Raw genomic sequence first — 20,632 nt, forward strand, 5'->3', positions numbered from 1 at the left:
CCTTTCTGGCTTATGATCAATATCAAGTTTTAGTTCCAGGAAGAAGAGTGGTAAGGGCTAGGCAATAGGGGGTAAGTGACTTGCCCAGGGTCACACATCTAGGACGTGTCTGAGGCCAGATTTGAACCCAGGACCTCCCAACTCCAAGTTTGGCTCTTTATCCTCAGTGCCAGGTAGTTTCTTCTCCCTCCTTCCTGTCTTACTAACAATTCTGAGACAGAGGGGCAAAGGCCTAGGAGAATAGGGTCATTTATCTTGACCAGGGTCACATAGCTAGAAAGTATGAGGCCAGATTTGAACCCAGGTCTTCCCAACTGACACTCACTGTGCCACTTGACTGCCCCCAAAACATTTTAATTTTAAGAATTTTATTATGTGTTATGAAAAGTGAAAATTATCTGAAATCAAATTGTAGTTTTTTAAACTGAGATTTCAGCACAAAGGGTCACAGAATTCTAGGGAATTACTAATGAGAAAAATGTGTTGTATTTTGTATTTTACATTTTATGTTTTTTTCATGGTTACTGTAAGGAAGTGAAGAAAAAGTACATATTACCAAAATTAGTGTTTTGTTCTAAAGAATTCTATACAGGGGCAGGCAAGTGACTTGGTCGGTAGAGAGCCAAGGCTGGAGATGAGAAGTCCTTGGGTCCAAATTTGACCTCAGATACTTCCTAGCTGTGTGACCCTGGGCAAGTCACTTATTGCTTAGCTTTTACCTCTCCGCTGCCTTGGAACTGATACTTAGTATTGATTTCAAGACAGAAGGGGGCAGCTGGGTAGCTCAATGGATTGAGAGCCAGACCTAGAGATGGGAGGTCCTGGGTTCAAATCTGACCTCAGGCACTTCCCAGTTGGGTGACCCTGGGCAAGTCACTTGGCCCCCATTGCCTACTCTTACCACTCTTCTGCCTTGGAGTCAATATACAGTATTGACTCCAAGACAGAAGGTAAGGGTTTAAAAAAAAAAAGACAGAAAGTAAGAGTTTAAAAAAAAGAGAGAGAGAATTGTATGCAGAAAGATGTGTTTTTAGCAGTCTCTAGCAAAAGATTACAGTTTTTGGTGGTTGCAGAAACCTAACTCCCTATTTCCCAAAGGGTTCATTTATGTTTTGAACTTTCATGCTGTTTTCTAGCTCTGTTACCCTTGCAGAAGTTTAGGGCTGACTGTAACTATTTATACTGCTTTCTTTAGAAAAAGTAACTTCTTTTTCTTCCATTATCAGTAATAGAATTTGGCTTTTAATGGTTACCCTCTTCATGGGGCTGTTCCTGGGGCCCCACAACCATGATATACAGAAGGACATAGTTTCGTGAGTTGGGAGACTATCGGAGATCCCTATAGGAAGAGACACTAAGGAAGAATGGATTGTAACACAGATTACATCATGGGCAGGCACATTTACAGTCTGGTCATGAAGGGCTTTGGTGACATGATCAAATAAAAATTTGTAGAGAAGAATCTTACTTTCTCTCTCTTTTTAAAAATCGTAGTTACAACTTAAGAAAGAAAGAAAGGCAAGGCCCAGGGAAATGGGATTAAATAACTTACCAGGGGTCACACAGCTAAGAAGTGTCTGAGGCAAGATTTGAACCCAGATCCTCCATCTCCAGACCTGGCACCCTGTCCAAGGAGCCACCTAGTAGCTCCCTAAGTAGGACTTCTGCAACAAAGGCAGACTGAGCAGAATTTGGTGAACTGGAGTTGGAAGCAGGACTACATGGTTCACAGTGAGAACTTATTTCACTTCATCTACTGGTGTGTCAAGGAGAATGGAGACAGTGCCTGAGGATTTCTCTCCCTCTTCTGCTGAGGATGGAGATTGCAAGGTTCAGTGAACAAGCACTTATTAAGAGCCTACTGTGTGCCAGGCACTGGGCTAAACTGTCTGCCACCAGTGACACTGGTTTTGCTACTGTTTGTTCATGTGAGGGGACAGCACTTCAGTAGGCTGTGACTACTGAAGGTCCCCTCGAGGCATCGATGGTGGTAGTGACAGCTTCCACTTCAAAAAGTATTCTTTCAAACCAATAGTTAACAGTTAACCTAGAAAATTTAATTTTGTTGTTGATGGTGGTATTATCACAGAAATCTGTTGGATTTAAATCTGGGGGAAGGCATCCTTTGAATGAGAATCATTTCATTTGTGGCACAGAACTGAGCTTAGCTTTAGGTAAGAAAAGAATAATTTAACTATGGCGTTCTGATGCTCGGTCATAGCTTTGAAGGAAGGGATAAAAGCAAGAGTTCATGAACAGTTGAAACGAGACCTGCATGGACAGAGGCTATGCCCATATGGCCATAGACCTATGAGAGTAACTGTGGAATCGTCACTGAGGGCGGTTACCCTCCAAGCTTAGAGTCAGGCACCAGTGGAAGCAAATGGAAGAAGATCCTAAAGCTAGGAAGGATGAGACCAAGGAAGGAACCAGTGATTTATTACCAGAACCTTCTTCAAACAGCTCCTGAAACTCTGCTGGGCCATATTGCTCGAATATCACCTCTGTGTGCTATGTTGTTTTTTTCTTTATGTTTTCTCTTTATTATTTAAAAATTTATTTTTTTTCTCAAGCCAAATATTATTGATATATACCTAGTCGATTAGGTAAAGAGGATTGTATATGAAATTTCAGGGATCTATTATGGACAGCTTGCTTTTCTTATTTAAGATCAACCTGTAGCTTTCAAAGCTGCCCTGGTTGTCTGGCATGGTATGCTGCGTTCTTACTGGAACTGAAGGAAACCATTGTCAATGATCCCTCATGGTAGACTTGCCAGACATTCCAGACTGGTTCTCTTTTCTCCTTTTGTAATTCACACACGAACAGCTTTTTAACTTTAAAGATAAATCAAAAAACAACCTTCCACAGGTTTAAAAAAAAAAAAAGGTAACTTCTTTGTAATGTGGTTTCTCATCCCTGTAAGATCTTGGTCCTTTTTGTTATTTGTTATTTTTACTTTCTATCTTAGAATCAATACTAGGTATTGGTTTCAAGGCAGAAGAATGGTAAAGGCTAGGCATTGGAGATTAAGTGACTTGCCCAGGGTCATGCAGCTAGGAAGTGTCCAAGTCCACCACATTTGAACCCAGGACCTCCCATTTCCAGGCCTGGCTTGTTATCCATTGAGTCACCTAACTGCACTCTACCCTCTTTCTACTATGCTTTTCTTCCATCCTTGCCACCCTCTTGGGAGTAAATTCTGGGATTCAGCAGAGGTTCCCCATGACTCGTTCTCCTAGACTAGGTAAATGCCTACTATGGCTCCCATCCTGGTGAACTTCCCCTGATGGTCTGAGATCTTCCCAGGGATCTTCCTTTGTTGATTTTTTATAACAAAAAACAAACGGTCTAGTCTGATAGCAGCTGTTCCCGACTGTTGGTCTCCCAGAAAGCTTAGGTTTTTGGTGTCCATGTATTCAGAAGCAGGGTGGAGAACCTTATGAACTAAATTTAATTTTGTTGTTGATGGTGGTATTATCACAGAAATCTGTTGGATTTAAACCTGGGGGAAGGCATCCTTTGAATGAGAATCATTTCATTTGTGGCACAGAACTGAGATTAGCTTTAGGTAAGAAAAGAATAAATAATGAAGTCAATATTTTCAGTTTTGTGCAGATTAGTGTTTGAAAGAATGTATCTGCTCATCGTGATATTACTTTCTGGTTTGTTTGAATCCAAAAAGATCTTAAATGATATTTGCAGGAACTAAATTTCAATTCTTTTCTTTTACTTTTAGTTTCTGTGTCTGAAGAACATTCGAACCTTCTTGAAAGTCTGCCATGATAAATTTGGGTTACGGAACAGTGAGCTGTTCGATCCGTTTGACCTGTTTGATGTCCGAGATTTTGGGAAGGTAAGCATTGTTTTTATCCATGGTTAACAGTTATGCTGGCTAGTGTCAGTCTGATGACTGCCATAGAATCACACATACTGAACCAAATAAACAGAGCTGGTTTGGGCAACTCTAAAACAAAGGCACAGCTTGTTTTCCCCATGCCTCAGGTGTTTGACAGGTGTAGACTAGGTTATGTTACGGAATAATTCAGAGGTCAAATTGTAGAAATACTAGTAGAAATCAGAAAGGGCATTTAATTCGGGGAATACAGGAAGACTTGTATGTGATCAAGAGGGAAGAAAGAGCCCCTAAAACAATACATATGATGACTTGCAAATTTACTACGGAGGGGCAACAAAACTCTGGTTTAATTACATTGGCTAATGTTAGTATTTTACTGTCACAATTATGGTCTATATTCTTTTTTCCTGTTAATTGATAATCTAGTGGTTTGTTATTTTTCCAAACCAACTGCTCTATGAAGTAGTTATATGTTTTATTAGGAAGAATCTATTGGATCAAAAGAACAAATAAGTTTTTTTTTAAAGCACTTTCTTTTTATATAAAAATTTAGAATGAGACTATATGAATAACAAGGGCTTTATAAAATTTATGCTGGGCCCTTGGTCACTTTGAGTTGAAATTTAGGGCTTTATTGACAGCTGTCACTGAGCAGGGGATGGGGGTAGGGAAAGGCATTTATTCCCATCCCAAATCTGACTTAGTTCAAGGCTTGGCTCAACTCACCTTCTTTCAAGAGGTCTTTCTTGGTCCTCCACTCTAAGATTACTTTCCACCTACTCCATATAGATCTTGTATGTACCTACAGATTTATATATCTCTCCCTCAGATCATAAGCCTTTGTGAGAGTAGGGCCTGGGTTTGCCTTTCATTGTATCTTTATTGCTCTGCCCAGTATCTGGCATATAGTCAAAACTTAATAAATATTTGTTGCCTAATTGGTTGATCAAGGCAAGTATTACTGAGATGTCTTGAGGATAAACTAGAGCTTGATGCACAGTGTTTCAGTACTCTTGAAATGCTGACTTCCAAAGCTGTCCTTCAGATGATTTTGCCTGTAGTAAGAAAAGGAAAATGATTGGAAGACAGAAGACTGATTTGGAAGTTCATAGTATAAGTGTGAAGGCCAAGTTATGGAGAAGGTTAGGCATCATTGGAAAACATGGCATGTTTAATATTGCTCATTTTAAATGGATGGTATCAGGATGGTAATAGCTCCTTGATGGATCTTGGGTCTGGAGTCTTCAAGCACAGAACAAATTTTTATGCTGCCTGTAATTCAGGCTTTCCGTAAGTCACTCGGCTCTCTTAAGAATCTATGCATTTACTTTACATTTTCTCAAGCTCTGAGCCACCTACTATAAGAAAGCACCCACTTTTCTCATTACCTGAAGAGTGAAATTTCCACTGGCTGATGGGAAATATTATAGGATATTTATTGCCTAATTTATTTTTAGACCATTATCAGGGACTAGCCTGTTTGAGGGAATATGCTTTATGAATATGTGATTTATGAAATGCAAAAGGATTTTTGTTATTTGCAACTATGAATACTCCAAGGCCAATATGAAGAGAGAATTCCTATTAGAATACTGTTCTGCATCACTGTAGCATAGGAACTGGTTCAGATCATCCAGCACAAATCTGCTATGGTAAGGTCTCTAGGAATGAAATCTCATGTACTTCATGGGAGCTTAATTCATTGTTTAAACACTTGACTCTTATAAGTTGTTTCTTCCAGTGGAACCTGTTTTCTCTTCCTTCAATGGCTGTAGACTACTTATTGAATAAAATGAAACCCCCTTAACCTTGTTATTTAAAGCTTTCTATGGGTCAGCTAGGTGGCTTGGTGGATAGAGAACAAGGCTTGAAGATAGGAGGTCCTGGGTTCAAAAGTGGCCTCAGATACTTTTTAACTATCTCACCTAGTCTAACTTGCTTAGCACTTTCCACTCTTCTTCCTTGGAACCAATATGTAATATTAATTCTAAGATGAAAAGTATGGGTTTAAAAAAAAAAAGCCCTCCATGATTTGGCTCCAGCTTGCATTTTCAAGCTTATTTCCCATGGTTAAATTGTCTGTTTTAGCCAGTGGACTACACACCATTTCCCTATCTCATCCTGTCTTCTCTGACCTCTCTCTTCTTTGGTCCACTTTGTCTTCTATGATTGGAATAATCTGCTTCTACATTTCCAGTTGTTGGAATCCTCTGAGTCACCTTTGACATGAAAAGCGTATACTTTTTGTTTTATTAACTTTTTGTTGTTTTTTTCAGATTACATGTTAGTACAATTTTTAATAATCCACTAATGATATTTTGCCATCCATGTTTTCTTCTCCCCTCCTACTCTTCCCCTTTTCCTAAGATTGCAGGTAATATGATATAGATTGTACATGTGTTATCATACAATATGTATTTCCATGTTCATCATATTGTGAAAGAAGACACATATTGCTTACACTAGAGAAAAATTCATTGAGGAAATAAAGTGAAGAATGGTATGCTTTAATCTGCATTCAGACTTCATCAGTTCTTTCTCTAGTAGTAGATAGCCTTTTCCCTCAGGAGTCCCTTCGAGTTGTTTTGGATCTTGCCAATACTAGTTAAGTTATTCACAGGTGATCATACACTATTGTTGTTACTGTGGACAGTGTTCTCCTGGTTCTGCTCACTTGACTTTGTATCAGTTCATAAAAGTCTTTCCAGAGTTTTTTTTGTTTTTGATTTTTTGGTGATCATCTTGTTTTCTCTCTTATGGCACCATAGTTTTCCATTACAAGCATATACTATAACTTGCGTGAGGTTGAGATTGCAGAATGGAATTCTGAGCTGTTGCCTGACCCCCTCTGTGCTCAGTCATTCCTCAATTGATAGACATCCCTTCAGTTTTCAGTTCTCTGCTACTACAAAAAGAGAAAACAAGATGCACCAAAAAATCAAAAATAAAAAAAAAAAACTCTGGAAAGACTTTTATGAACTGATTCAAAGTGAAGTGAGCAGAACCAGGAGAACACTGCTATAAATATTTAAATGCATCCCTTTCCCCCTATCTTTGATCTCTTTGGAATATGGACTTAACAGTGGCATTATTGGGTATTGTTTTATTGCCCTTTGGGCATGCTTCCAAATTGCTTTGTAGAATGGTTGTATCAGTTCACAGCTCCATCAACAGTGTATTAGTGTTCCAATTTTTCCTCCAACATTTATCATTTTCCTTTCTTTTTTTTGTCATATTAGAGTCTGATAGGTGTGAGGTAATACCTTAGAGTTGTTTTAATGTGCATTTTTCCAATTAATAGTGATTTGGAGCATTTTTTAAAATATGACTAATGATAGTTTTAGCTTTTTTAGCTGAGTATTGCCCATTCATATCCTTTTACCACAGGTCAGTTGAGGAATGCTTTGTATTCTTATAAATTTGACCAGTTCTCTATATGTTTGAGAAATGAACCTTTGTCAGAGGCACTTACTATAAACCCCCTACCCCCCCCCCATTTTGTTATTTCCCTTCTAATCTTGATTGCATTGATTTTGTTTGTGCTTAGTAACAGCTCTTAAGATAGCAAGGCAAGGGCTAGGCATATGGGGTTAAGTGACTCGCCAATGGTCACATAGCTAGGAAGTGGCTGAAGCCAGATTTAAACTCAAGTCCTTCTGACTCCAGGTCTGGCTTTCTACCCACTGTTCAAACTAGCTGCCCTTTGCCCCATCTTTAAGTGATGAGATAGCATGATATTATGGATAAAACATAAACTTAGAGTCAGAAGGTCCTGGGTTTGGGTTCTGCTTCTGATACTTACTACCTGTGTGACCATGGGCATGTCCATTAACTTCTCTGAATTTCTGAGGTCTCTTCTAGCTTCAAAGTTATAATCTTAAGATATGTCCTACCTTAAAAGTTTCCCATCACTTTGGACATTTCTCAAGCTCTTGTATTACATTTACGTGTCCATTTATTAGCTGTGAACTCTTTGAGAGGGGGACTGGTCTTATTTCATCCTCATACCCCCAATGCTGAGCATAGGACCCTGCCCAGAATTGGTGCCTCAATAGTAAATGTTGGTGGAATGGAATTACTGTGTAGGTGGGAACCCCTTACCTCACTGGCTGACCTCAGGAGGGAGGTGTGAATGTGCTGGGTCCTCAACTGCACATCTGTTGGGAGCTGCACCAGATTGAAAGTTGAATGGAATCATGCTTCCCCTATTTTCCACAACCGGTTCTCATCATCACAAATAGTCTTGATTTAAAACAGATTCGGACCTCCCCACTCAACTTTCCTCTTTGTGGTAGCAAATGGCAAGCCTGTCATGCAATGTCACCAGCAGGAGGTTATGTCTGCCTTGGAGAAAAGGCCTTTTAAAAAAAACCCTTATTATTTAGAATAACTATACCGAGAAGGCAGAAAACCTCAGCCAAGTACATTTTTTGGCCTGCAGTTAACATTCAGAGTGTATAGTATATAATTTCATTTTGTTTTGAATTTGCTGTAGCCAAATGTAATGATGTAAGATGTACATAAATATGGATTAAAGTCTCATCCTATGACCAGCCAACTGTGTGGCTAAGAGGTTTGCAAATGTTAGTTACTCATTTTCAATAATTTGCAATGAGTTGGTTCTGGCATTAGTGAGGATTTCAATGCAGCCTGAGCAAGCCTGCCCTCTGTGGTTGATGGATGCATGCATATCTTTCTGCTTTGAATCTCCCACTCTTGTTCCCAAAATGTCCTGATGGGAAGGAACACACTGCTACAAGTGATGGCAGGCGTCTATTTATCCCAGACATGGAATTGATAGATGGGTCTTGACAAGATTCCAATGTAATGGAATTCTAAGGTTAGAAGGCACTTCATGAATCATGCCATCTGTCCATCCTCCTACTGCTGGATGGACTCTCTCAAAACTGCTCCAGAAAGTGCATAAGATCTTAAGTTTAGAGCTGAAGGGAACCTGGAGGGCATCTAGCTTATTCTTCCTATTTTTATAAATGAGGACCAGTAAGGTGAAGTCCTTTGCCCAAAGTCACACAGGTAGTAGATAACAGACAATTTGAATCTAAGTCTTCTGATGTCATAGTGCTCTTTCCATGGAATTTAGAATTGGAGGGCACTTTAGAAATGATTGATTGGGATCCCTACTTCTCCTTTTATACAGATGAGTAAACAGAGGCCCAGAGAAGAGAAATGACTTGTCCAAGGCAAAACACATGACAGAACTGGGATTTAAACCCAGGTTTTCTGGTGCAAAATCCAATACTCTTTGACATCGAGATGGCACAGTTTATAGAGTACTGAGCCTGGAGTCAGGACACTGTCCGATGTTGTACATTTACCAGCTATGTGACCCCCAGCAAGTCACTTAGCCTCTATTGGCCTCAGTTTGCTTATCTGCAAAATGGAGATAATAATAACATCTACCTCCCAGAGTTGTTGGGAGGATAAAATAAGATATTTGTGAATACTTTGCAAATTTTAAAATGAGATATTTGTGAAGTCCTTAGCACAGTGTGTGGCACATAGTAAGTGCTATATAAATGTTAGTTATAATGATGATAATGTTGACAAAATCCCCTTGTGCCCTTAACTATCCAGTTCTGTCTTGGTAATAAAATTTCATTGTGCTAACCTTTTCAACAGGGAAGTTCTCTTGTATTTTTAACCCAAATATCTCCCATTAGCATCTCTCTTCTAGCATGAATGCAGACACCTGTGAAATCTCCATTGTAAATCTAGGAGTTAATTTGGTGTAATGGGAGAAAAGTATCATGACTGGATTTAGAATCAGAGGATCTGGAGGTGAAACTGATCTGATTCTAATTTAACTGTGACTTTGGGGAAATTATTTAATCTCTCTTGTCCTCTGTTTCCTTCCTCATTTATAAAATGAAGAAATTGTACTAGATAGTCTCTAAGGATTCTTCCAGCTCTAGGTCCTATGATCATAGGAATTAATGGACAATTAATGTGGCCCTATTCTGGTACCATCCATCGGAAGAAAGAAAAACTGAAATATTCACCCACCCACCACTAGACTTCCGGCAACAGATAACTCCCAACTCCAATTTTCCCTTTTCATGATGTTGTTTGATTAGATTTCTGTTTGTTTTTCTTAAAGTGGTAAATCTGTGGTTAGCACTTCCAAGTAGAATTTGAAAGAAGGCCAACTGTGAGGCTTGGATGTGTGTGGCAGGGAAGGGGAATGGAGAGTGGAGAGAATTAATCTATGGCTCCTCTTCAAGGTGAAAGTCATTGTTGAGTTCTTGGGTTGTTTTTGTTGTTGTTAGTGTCTCTTGGTTTCTGTGGAAAAGATCCTACCTGAAAACAAAATAACACGAAAAATAAAATGTCTTTCACATGCTGATTCGATTTGACTGCACTCATGTAACACATTAGTTTGAGACCATGGAAGAATGGGGGTGGATTCGGAGGTTCCTTGTTGGTCTATAAATGTCCTCCTCAGACCCCTGCCTCCAAATAAAGGGAAGGATTCAGGTCAGTTGCTTAGCTCCCTAGACTCCCACTTGCTTAAGGGAAAAAAAAAAGCCAGAAAGTTGTCCTAGTCCAGTGATGGCAAACCTTTTAGAAATGGAATGCTGAACCCTCTCCCTGCCCCAGTGCCTTGCTCCCCCACCCCACACAAGAGTGGGCAAAGTGAGGAATGTCCTCAGCAAGTGGAGGGGGGGAAGGAGAGGGGTCCAAGTGCTCAGCTCCCTTCCATCTGCCCCCTGTGAGTTGCCCACCTTATCCCCTTTGTGCTCCCATTGGTTGCTGGGCAGCAGGGTGGGGCATGTGAAAAAATGTCAGATGAGGTGGAGAGGGGAAGGAGAACCACTCTGCCTTTCTAGTAACAAATGGTGGGGGGAGAGTCCACACAGAACACTCTGCGTCTCTGCATGCCATCTTTGGCACCTGTGCCATAGGTTTGCCATCACTGTCCTAGTCTTTAAAAAACCTTATTAACTCTTCATCTGCCTCTAGATGTGGTAAATTTTTGTGCTAAGTGCTTTTCTTATGAGTAAGAGAATAAACTGATTATAAATTCAAGCTACCTGGATTGTCCCAAGGGGTTCTAGATTATAGATTTAGAGTTGAGGTCTTAGTAGTATTCTAATTCAACCCCAACTTAGTCTCCCTACATCACAGATGAGATTCCTAAGGCCTACAAAAATTAAGTGGTTGGGTAAGGTAACATACATAGTGTATGGCTAAGCTGAGATTCAAGCCCAGGTCTTCTGATTCTAAATCCAACATGCTATCCACTATACCACATTCCCTCATCAGGTTCTGTCACTAATTCCCTGCATGATCTCTGGCTAGTCACTTGCTCTCTGAGCCTTGGTAGGACTAGATAACTTCTTTGACTCTTTTTAGCTTTCAGAGCCTGAAATTCTAAGGGAACCAGTCCAGAAGTGAATCAGGTCCAGAGGAGAAGAATGGAAATAAAATGTAATAATAATTCTATACAGATTTTGAAATTGTCTTTTAAAGGGGGAAGGGAAGTGAGATTCTGGGAATATTCTCTCTCCTCCTCCTTTCTCTCCAACCCTCCCCCCTACTCCTCCCATTTCCATTTCGGTTGTTCTGTAAGTGTGTTAGAACAGGTGCAGAAGTTGCAAACAGATGTTTCAGCTAAGGCATTTATCCACACAGGAAGCTCTATTACTGGGCTTCCTGAAAGCAGAAGTCCCAGTAGTTGGATGCTGCTGTAGAACATTTGAACATATCTACCAGACAGGATACTTATTGAATGGCCAAGTTAAAAAAATTTTTGTCCTTAAAGATTTGTGAGATCTGGGTCCAATAGAGTAAATGGAAATAACCTTTGGGAGTGGGGTTTGCCTGGGGATTGGGACAGACTGGGTGGGCAGTGGCTACACTGGGATGCCTCTGTTGCTTAGGTGTCTGAGGCAGAGAGCCAGTGTCCTTTGGAAACCTAACTGGATGGAGAACAGGATCTACCCCCAGATGCCTGTTGTAATTGAGTAAGCAGCCCCATTCTTGGTACCAATAACATAAGAGCTGCCTGCCTCTCTGGGCTGCTGGGGCAAATGGGGGTCAGAGCCCCTTCCCTTGAAGGGACAAGGATTATTAACTGTTCATTGATACAGGGGGAAAGTTCTCTCAGATAATTTGAAAAGCTAAAAATAGCAGCCCACCTGCTTGGTGATGGAAGAGAGAAGGGAAATACTTCCCAGAATTACTGACTTACAGACATACTTGGTCACCAAAAAGGTGTCATTAAGAGCAGGAAGTATCAGCTGGCCCTTGTGGTCCCTTACTTCAGACTCTTCACCTCCTCCAGTAATCTATTTCATGCTTCTGCTTTGCATAGCCCATCAATTACTCCAAAAAAATCTTTTGGAATACTCATCTATTTTGCTTCTTTGACTAAAGTATTTAATTCTCCTCCTGCCTTAGAAAGGTTTAACCAAGAAGGCAGTGAGGATAGAGAGATGAGGGAAAAGGCTGGTTGATTTTTGAGGGTGGTGCTTTGCATTATTCGGGGGGGGGGGGGGGAAGAGAGAGAGAGAGAGAGAGAGAGAGATAAGGATATTTTCCAGTTTCTCTTCACTTCAACTCAATAACTATTGAGCACCTACTATGTACCTTAAGATCATAGAATCATACATTAATTCTTTTTGCAAGGAAGGCCCTGAAGAGAAGTGAATTAAAAAGATATGATCTTTGTCCTTGCAGAATGTATTTAGTCCAGGATAGCTCCATCAATTAATTTAAAATTAGATTGAAAGCACTCTGACAGCCTGGACTGTCTTGCCTTTGTCTTCCTAATGCTTAACCCAGTGCCTGGCACACATAGCAGGCACTTAATAAATGCTAGGTAAGTGGATAGAATGCTGGGCTTGAGGAAGATCTGAGTTCAAATCTGGCCTCAGAAACTTACTTAGCTCAGTGATCCCAGGCAAGTCACTTAACTCTCTTTGCCTCAGTTTCCTCATCTGTAAAATAAGCTGGAGAAGAATGGCAAACCTCTTTAGCGTCTTTGCCAAGAAAACCCCAAATGGGATCACAAAGACTCTGATGTGACCAAAAAATGGCCAGGACATCAACAAATAAATGCTTATTGGCTAATAGATTGACATATAACAACTTCTCAAATTCTGTGATCCCTGGTCTGAGTATAAATATGAAAACAAAGCTCTTCCAAATCAACATTATGTCTAGCTTGGATTATTTGTAACTTTCTTTCCCTGTTGTCCAGTGCTGGATGATGGAAAGATGACTTTGATTAGAACTGACATTCTTTCCAATTTTTGGACATCCTTCTGAAGAGGGTTGCCTTGCTGGCATGTACCCTCTGGAAATGTTTCATCTAACTCTTTCTTACTGGCATGGCAGTGTGGTATTGATTCATGGTCCAGACAGTGGAGTTAGTGGCTCTCTGCTGAGCTTGTTACTGCTCTCTGTTCTTCTTCCCTTTCACTGTGGCAGATCCTGCCCCCTTCTCTGCTTTTCACCTCTCCCAGGCTGAAGCAGGTAGGAATGGCTAATGCAGAGAGTTGTGGGCTGAAAGCTATGGCTGTGCTACAGATGCAGAAGCTCCTCATAGACTCAGGACTATCCAAGAGGCCCTGGACAGGGTCAGTGTTAGCCTTTGCTGACTCGTGCTTAACCCTTTTAGAGCAGTTCTTAGTTCATGGCCCTCCATATTTCTCCCCCAGGCCTCATCTATTTGATTCATTTGGATAGTGGAGTATGTCAGTCCAGACAATGCATTATGGTTTGCTTAAGTGCTGGATTGTATTTACAATGAATATATTTCGTGTATACTTAAGCATACATTTTGTCTTCTCAAGTAGAATATAAGCTTCTTGAGGGCAGGGATTATAGTATTGAACTTCTTTCTTATTCCCAGTGCCTAGTACAATGCCAGAAGCAAAGAAAGCATGTAATAAATGCTTTTTGATTGATGGATGGAATCTATCGTTTGAATGAAACATATGGTAGGCAATATGGAAATGTTTTGTATGATCATACCTGTATTGCCAAGATCAAATTGCTCACCATCCCAGGGAAGGGACAGAGACAGAGACATTTGGGTCTTAAAATTTCATAAAATGTGTGTTGGAAATTGTCATTACATGGAATTGGGAAGGTAAAAATTAAAAAAAAAAAAGAGAGAAAGAAACAGAGTAGGGAAGGCCATTCTTTACACAAGATACCTTTATATGCTCAAGTTGGAACTGTGCTGACGAGATTAGCATGGCCCCAGCCCAGAGAATTCATAAAGACCTCCACAGTTTTGACTTCATGGTTTTTTGTCTATTATAGTAACATTTGATTCTATTTCATCCCTTGACTAGACAGTGAGGTATTTAAACTTTGCATCTCCCAGACTAGTGCCATAGATTCAGAGATCAGCATTTGGAACAGATCTCAAAGGTCATCTAGTCCAACTTACTCATTTGACAGATAAGGAAACTGAGGCCCAAGAAAGTTAAGTTACTTACCCAGCATCCCATAGGTAGTAAGTGTCAGAAGCAAGTTTCTAGAGCCAGAACTCTTTCCAGGGCTCTCTGGCTTATTCGTGTTAAGGAAAAAAAAAAATCAATTACAAAAAAGGCAGCACATATTAGAAACACTCATCAGGGTCCTGTGGATAGACCTTGAGTGCCCCAAAGAAGAGTTTTCAAGCAATTTGCACTTGGTGTATTTGAGTCTCCCATCACTAATTCGCCCTCAAAGCTCTCAACACAAACGCTGCCTGTGATACAAAAAGCCAGAAATGTTGGTTCTGGAAGTTTTTCTTCCTTGGCTGTCTTCCCTTGTATTTTTCCGAGGGGTCACATTAAGGATATTATATTTCAGATCTAGTAAGGCATGCACAGGACACTTCCTGAGCTCCCACAGTCTCTCTGGTAAAGAAACCTGAGCTGTCAGAGTTTGAATTATTGTCCGAATGTTTAGTGTGCTAGTAATCAGGGTTTTGTAATAAAATATTGATTGGAGTTTTTTTTCCCCTTCCCTGATGATTCATAAATCATTTTTCACTTGCCTTATTGGCCTGTTTCTGGACTCATTTCTCAATTTCAAGGGGTTTGGTGAGTGTGTGATGGGGAGAGAATGAGTCGACAGGGTTAACACATTCACCTTTGGTCTGGCTGATGGGAAAAGAGATAGTTCTATGGTCTAGACGGTCCAGTTCAGGATCATTTCTTTTACCAGTTGATGGGAATGGAATGGATAATTTTAGTACCATAGTCTTTTTTTATTTCTTATTTTTTTAATTGTAAAACACTTACCTTCTGTCTTAGAATCAATACTAAGTATTGGTTCTAAGGCAGAAGAGCACTAAAGACTAGGCAATGGAGATTAAGTAACTTGCCCTGGTTCACACAGCTAGGAAGTGTCTGATGCTACATTTGAACCCAGGTCCTCCTGTCTCTAGACCTGGCTCTCAATACACTGAGCCACTCAACTGCCCCCTACCATAGTCTTTTTTTTTAAACCCTTACCTTCCGTCTTGGAGTCAATACTGTGTATTGGCTCCAAGGCAGAAGAGTGGTAAGGGTAGGCAATGGGGGTCAAGTGACTTGCCCAGGGTCACACAGCTGGAAAGTGTCTGAGGCCAGATTTGAACCTAGGACCTCCCGTCTCTAGGCCTGACTCTCAATCCACTGAGCTACCCAGCTGTATCCCCCTACCATAGTGTTCTGAGAAATCTTTGTGGCAACACTATTCCCTCACCCTGGTAGAGTTAGAATTAATTAAAAAAACAAACAAACAAAACCACCCTTACTTTCTGACTTAGAATCCAAGTATAGTTTCAAGACGGAAGAGTGGCAGGGACCAGGTAATTGTGGTTAAGTGACTTGTCCAGGGTCACATAGTGAGGAAGTGTCTGGGGCCAAATTTGAACCCAGAATCAATTTCCTGTCTCTAAGCATGGCTTTCTATCTAAGGAGCAACCCAGCTGTTCTTTGCCAAAGGATTTTGAGAAATACTTGTGGAGATACTTTCCCCATGCTCTGGTTGAGCTAGAATTAATTTATAATCCTGGTCAGAAGTTAGAGATTAAAGTAGAATGTCGAGTACTCGCAATGGCCAGAGGCTATAGCTTCTTTCATCTATTTTCAATGGTTTTTCAGATATTTAGGAATAATGGCATTACCTATGTTATAACGGAAGAGAAATGACTTACTATTTTTCCATTACTACAAAGTAGTAGATTGCATCTTCTTCAGTGAATCTGTAGAGTGGATATTCATCTAACTCAAGTCTGCTGCCTTTTTTAGTTTATAATTCAGTTAAGAATTTATTAAGTACTTCCTATGTGCCAGGCAAAGTCTAGAGCTGGAATGTTGTATGGGAGAAATAGCAAGGCCAGTGTTGCTATATAATAAAATCCCTGAAAGGGAGTAAAATATAAAAAAAAAAAAAAAATAGAAAGGGAAACAGCTAGTGGATAGAGCACCAGGCCTGATGTCCAGAGAACCTGGGTTCAAATGTGGTCTTAGTCACCTCTTAGCTGTGTGACCTTGGGTTAGTCATTTAACCCTAATTTGCCCAGCTGTTGCCTCTCCCCATCTTAGAGCTGATACTAAGACAGATGACATGGGCTTTTATTTAAAAAGAAAGAAAAAAAAGAAATGAAGAAAGAAAGAATGTAATCCCTTGGTTAAAGATGAATTTGGTCTCAACTATCTAGAAGGTTAAAGAGAGAGATTTGATAAGCCAAGTAGCTATAATATTTGTTTCCTCTTTTCTGTCTTGAGAATCCATGTGCTCGGTACTGTGGAAAGAGCACAGGATTTTAGCTAAAGGACCTAGGCTCATTTCTTAACTCTGCTGTTTACTTCCTTGAGTAGAGATGAAATTTCTTTGGTCCTCAGTTTCTTCATAAAATTAGGATACTGAACTAGATGATTGCTCCTTATAAATTCCATGATGGTGGTATGAGATAAATCTTGACTCTGATACCTGTTAACTGTGTGACCCTAGGGAAGTTCCTCAACTTCTCTGAGCCTCAATTTCAGTACACCACCTACCTCACAAATATGCCCTGAGGAAAATATTTTTGCAAGCCTTTAAGAGTTTATAAAAAGACAATGATGCATGCTCTCTTTGAAAATATTGAAGACATGGCATTGGGTATGAATAGAGGGTGTGTGTGTGTGTGTGTGTGTGTCAGAGAGAGAGAGAGACAGAGAGACAAAGAGACAGAGAGAGTGAATTTCTGGCATGGATAGGTAAGACTTGGGATCCAGCCTTGGCAGGTATGTGGGAGATACGCTCATGCAGTGGAGGGAGTGATGATGCTGGCACCATTTACAGCCTAGCTGGGAGGAGGGACAGACAAGATCCAGGACTGGGCATAAGAAGATGCCCTAGGGGGCAGCTGGGTGGCTCAGTGGATTGAGAACCAGTCCTAAAGATGGGATATTCCAGGTTCAAATCTGACCTCAGACACTTCCTAACTGTGTGACCCTGAGCAAGTTGCTTAATCTCCATTTGCCTAGCCCTCACCACTCTTCTGCCTTGGAACCATTACTTCATATTGATTCTGAGATGGAAGGTAAGAAAAAGAATATAACAAGGAATGCTTGAGAAGATAACAAACACCTCAGCTCAAACCAGTAGAGAGAAAGAATGATCTCACTGAAGGGAAGTCCCCTCTCAGTAGTCTCTAGGGCTTTTGAGCACTAGAAGTCAAGGAACAGGATGGGAGACTGGTTCTCCTTTGTGTCTGTTACTCTGGAGATCCATTTTAGCATTTAAAAGTCTTCCTTGTCTTGCCCTTGCCTTGACATGTCTCCTTTGAGGTTCTCTCAAAGAGAGAGCCCAATACACCATCTCACTCAGGTATACCCATTTGTTTTTTTTTTCAGTCAATCAGGAGTCATATCATCTTACATATGTAGGTCATAGGGTTGACCCTCATGAAAAGAGCCCCAGGCTTTGGTGAAGGCATGGTTACATAAGTAAAAAGGTTTTGGCTAAAACTATAAGGAAGCATACAATGTGAAAAAACAAAACAAGCAAACTTTCCCGTCAACTTTTTAATCTTCAGTGTATTTTAAAATTGCAACTAGACTTCTAAGACAACAGGCTTCATATTTTTAGGAAATCATCATGGCTGTCATCCTTAATGTTAAGTGTGACATCCAGAGCAAGTGCTTCAGTCGTCAATGGTCAGTTGCATCAGATTTCATTAGGTTACAATTGTGTTCTAAAGAGGAAAGTCTATTTAGACCAAATTTCTTGTCATTACTGTTCATAGTAATGTAAAAAACACACCCTGGTAAAGACATTGAATTCTCCTATTTATTATTCATTAGAATATTTAAATAGATGCAGGAATCTCATAAGCTGCTAAGTCTAGTTATTAGTGTTGTCCTGAGTCATAGCTACAAGGAGCTACCTGGGCCACGGGGGAATTTGCATTTACAGGAAAATGTGCTGAAAGCATTTATCTTAATCCCCAAAGTTCACAAAGGCTAGATAGACATTCTCTCTTTTTTTAATTCTTAAAATTTGTTTATTTATTTAATTAATTTAGAATATTTTCCCATGGTTACATGATTCATGTTCTTTCCCTCCCCTTCTTCCTCCCCCCTCCCGGAGCCGATGAGCAATTCCACTGGGTTTTACATGTTCAAAACCTTTTTCCATATTACTAATGTTTGCAATAGAGAGTGATCATTTAGAGTCTACATCCCAATCATATACCCATCAAACCATGTGATCAATCATTAGGCATACTCTCATAAGAGGATGGATATATCCTTGATTTATACAGTTCGAAAATCTTGGGGATAGCTAGGTGGCTCAGTGGATTAAGAGCCAGGGGGAGGTCCTGGGTTCAAATGTGACTTCAGCCTCAGATACTTTCTAGCTGTGTGATCCTGGATAAGTCACATTACCTCCATTGCCTAGCTCTTAACTACTCTTCTGCGTTGGAACCAATACACAGTATTGATTCTAAGATGGAAGGTAAAGATTTAAAAAAAAAAAAGAAAAGAAAAGAAAGGAAACCTTGTGTGCCATCTTGTGCTCTAGGATTCCCATCCATTGGTTTTCTTGAGTCACCTGAAAAGCTTCTACACCTCATTCTCTAGGGCAGTGATGGGCAACCTTTTGAGCTTGGTGTGTCAAAATTCGCCAAAAAAACGAGCATAACTCAGGTGGTGTGTCACTTTGAGAAAAAAACCATAAATTTCACGATATTTATAGTTTAAATAACAAAAATGTATAATTGTAATGTATAACTGTATTTAATAAACCAAAAACTACCTGCTTAGTGACTTCTTTGTTGTTTTGGCCTACAGACCTCAGCCACAGAGTGTCTACACTACACTACAGCAAATGTTTCATCCTTGGTATCCAGCCCTAAACTTCTCTGTATGCAGCCGTGTGTCATCGAAAATGGCTACGCATGTCAGTGCTGACACACATGTCATAGGTTTGCCATCAAGGCTCTGGGTCTTCTGGTTCTATCAGAACTTCAAGGATATAAGACTCAGCAGATCTGGGTTTTGGAAGGGACCTCAGTGGCCATCTTGTCCATGACAGAAATACCCACTATAACATACCTGACAAGCGGTGTTTGGAGACTTTCAAAGAGGTGGGAAACTCCCCTAACTACTCTTGAGATAAACCATTCCACTTTGGATGGCTCTAATAGTTTTTTTCCTGTCATTAACCCTAAGTTTACTAGCTGTGTGGCCCTGGACAAATCATTTAATCCTGTTTGCCTCAGTTTCCTCATCTGCAAAATGAGCTGGAGAAAGAAATGGCAAAGTATCTCCAGTATCTCTGCCAAGAAAATTCCAAATGGGGTCCCAAAGGGTCAGATATGACTAAAATGACTGAACTGCTTGAACTACCCACTCCTATTGTCCCTAGTTCTGCTCAGTGGAGCCCAACAGAAAGCATCTGATCGCCTCCTCCACATGACAGCCCTTCAGATAATTGAAGACAGCTATCATGTCCTGACTGAATCTTCCAGGCTAAACACGCCCAGTTCTTTTGGCTGATCCTCCTATGAAATACACCATTCACCTCCCTCTAAGCCAGTGATTCCCAAAGTGGGTGCCACCGCCCCCTGGTGGGTGCTGTAGTGATCCAGGGGAGCAGTGATGGCCACAGGTGCATTTATCTTTCCTATTAATTGCTATTAAAATTTAAAAAATTAATTTCCAGGGGACTAAGTAATATTTTTTTCCGGAAAAGGGGGCGGTAGACCAAAAAAGTTTGGGAACCACTGCTCTAAGCCCTCCTCTAGGCACTCTCCATCTTATTATTGTTCTCCTTAACTGTAGCACCCAGAGCTGAACAGGCAGTACTGCAGATCAGGTCTAATGAGGGCAGAGTACAGTGAGACGATAATCCTCATTTTCTTTCTGTGTTTCTCAAGTTCCAGTTTCTAAAATACCAAGGTGACCGCATCCCCAGGGTCACCTAAAGCATCGTCTAAATCTGAAGAGTTGTTTTCATTACTCAAGACCTGTCACTTCACCTCTGAATATTGGTTTCCTAATCTGCAAAGTGGGTTAAGATCGGCACTGTCAACCTCTCAGACCTGTGAGATAACGTATATAAAGCATGTGGCAACTTAGAAACATTATATAAACATCAGCTGTTCCCTAGGTGCAGCCATAAACTATTTCAGGAGCGTCATTGATTTCTAAGCACTGAACCTATGCTAGTTTAATGTGTTTTCCAAGCTATAATTTGGTTGGGTAAATTGATATTAAGTTATCTTGTTATATGTTGCATCCTTTTTATATATTGCTCACAATTCCATTATCT

At 40.3% G+C, this 20,632-nt stretch overlaps 1 protein-coding gene across 2 annotated transcripts in view; it reads left to right on the top strand.

Annotated features, from left to right (window-relative positions):
• The window catches only part of VAV2 (vav guanine nucleotide exchange factor 2), a 486,321-nt gene that overhangs the window by 92,525 nt on the left and 373,164 nt on the right, over nt 1–20,632 (top strand). For both annotated transcript variants that reach the window (XM_044663948.1, XM_044663949.1), the window contains exon 2: nt 3,740–3,856. In XM_044663948.1, coding sequence (XP_044519883.1) covers nt 3,740–3,856 — 117 coding nt within the window. The remainder of the gene's footprint in view (nt 1–3,739; nt 3,857–20,632) is intronic.

This window comes from Gracilinanus agilis, chromosome 2 (assembly GCF_016433145.1).
Source record: "Gracilinanus agilis isolate LMUSP501 chromosome 2, AgileGrace, whole genome shotgun sequence".
Lineage (NCBI taxonomy): Eukaryota > Metazoa > Chordata > Mammalia > Didelphimorphia > Didelphidae > Gracilinanus > Gracilinanus agilis.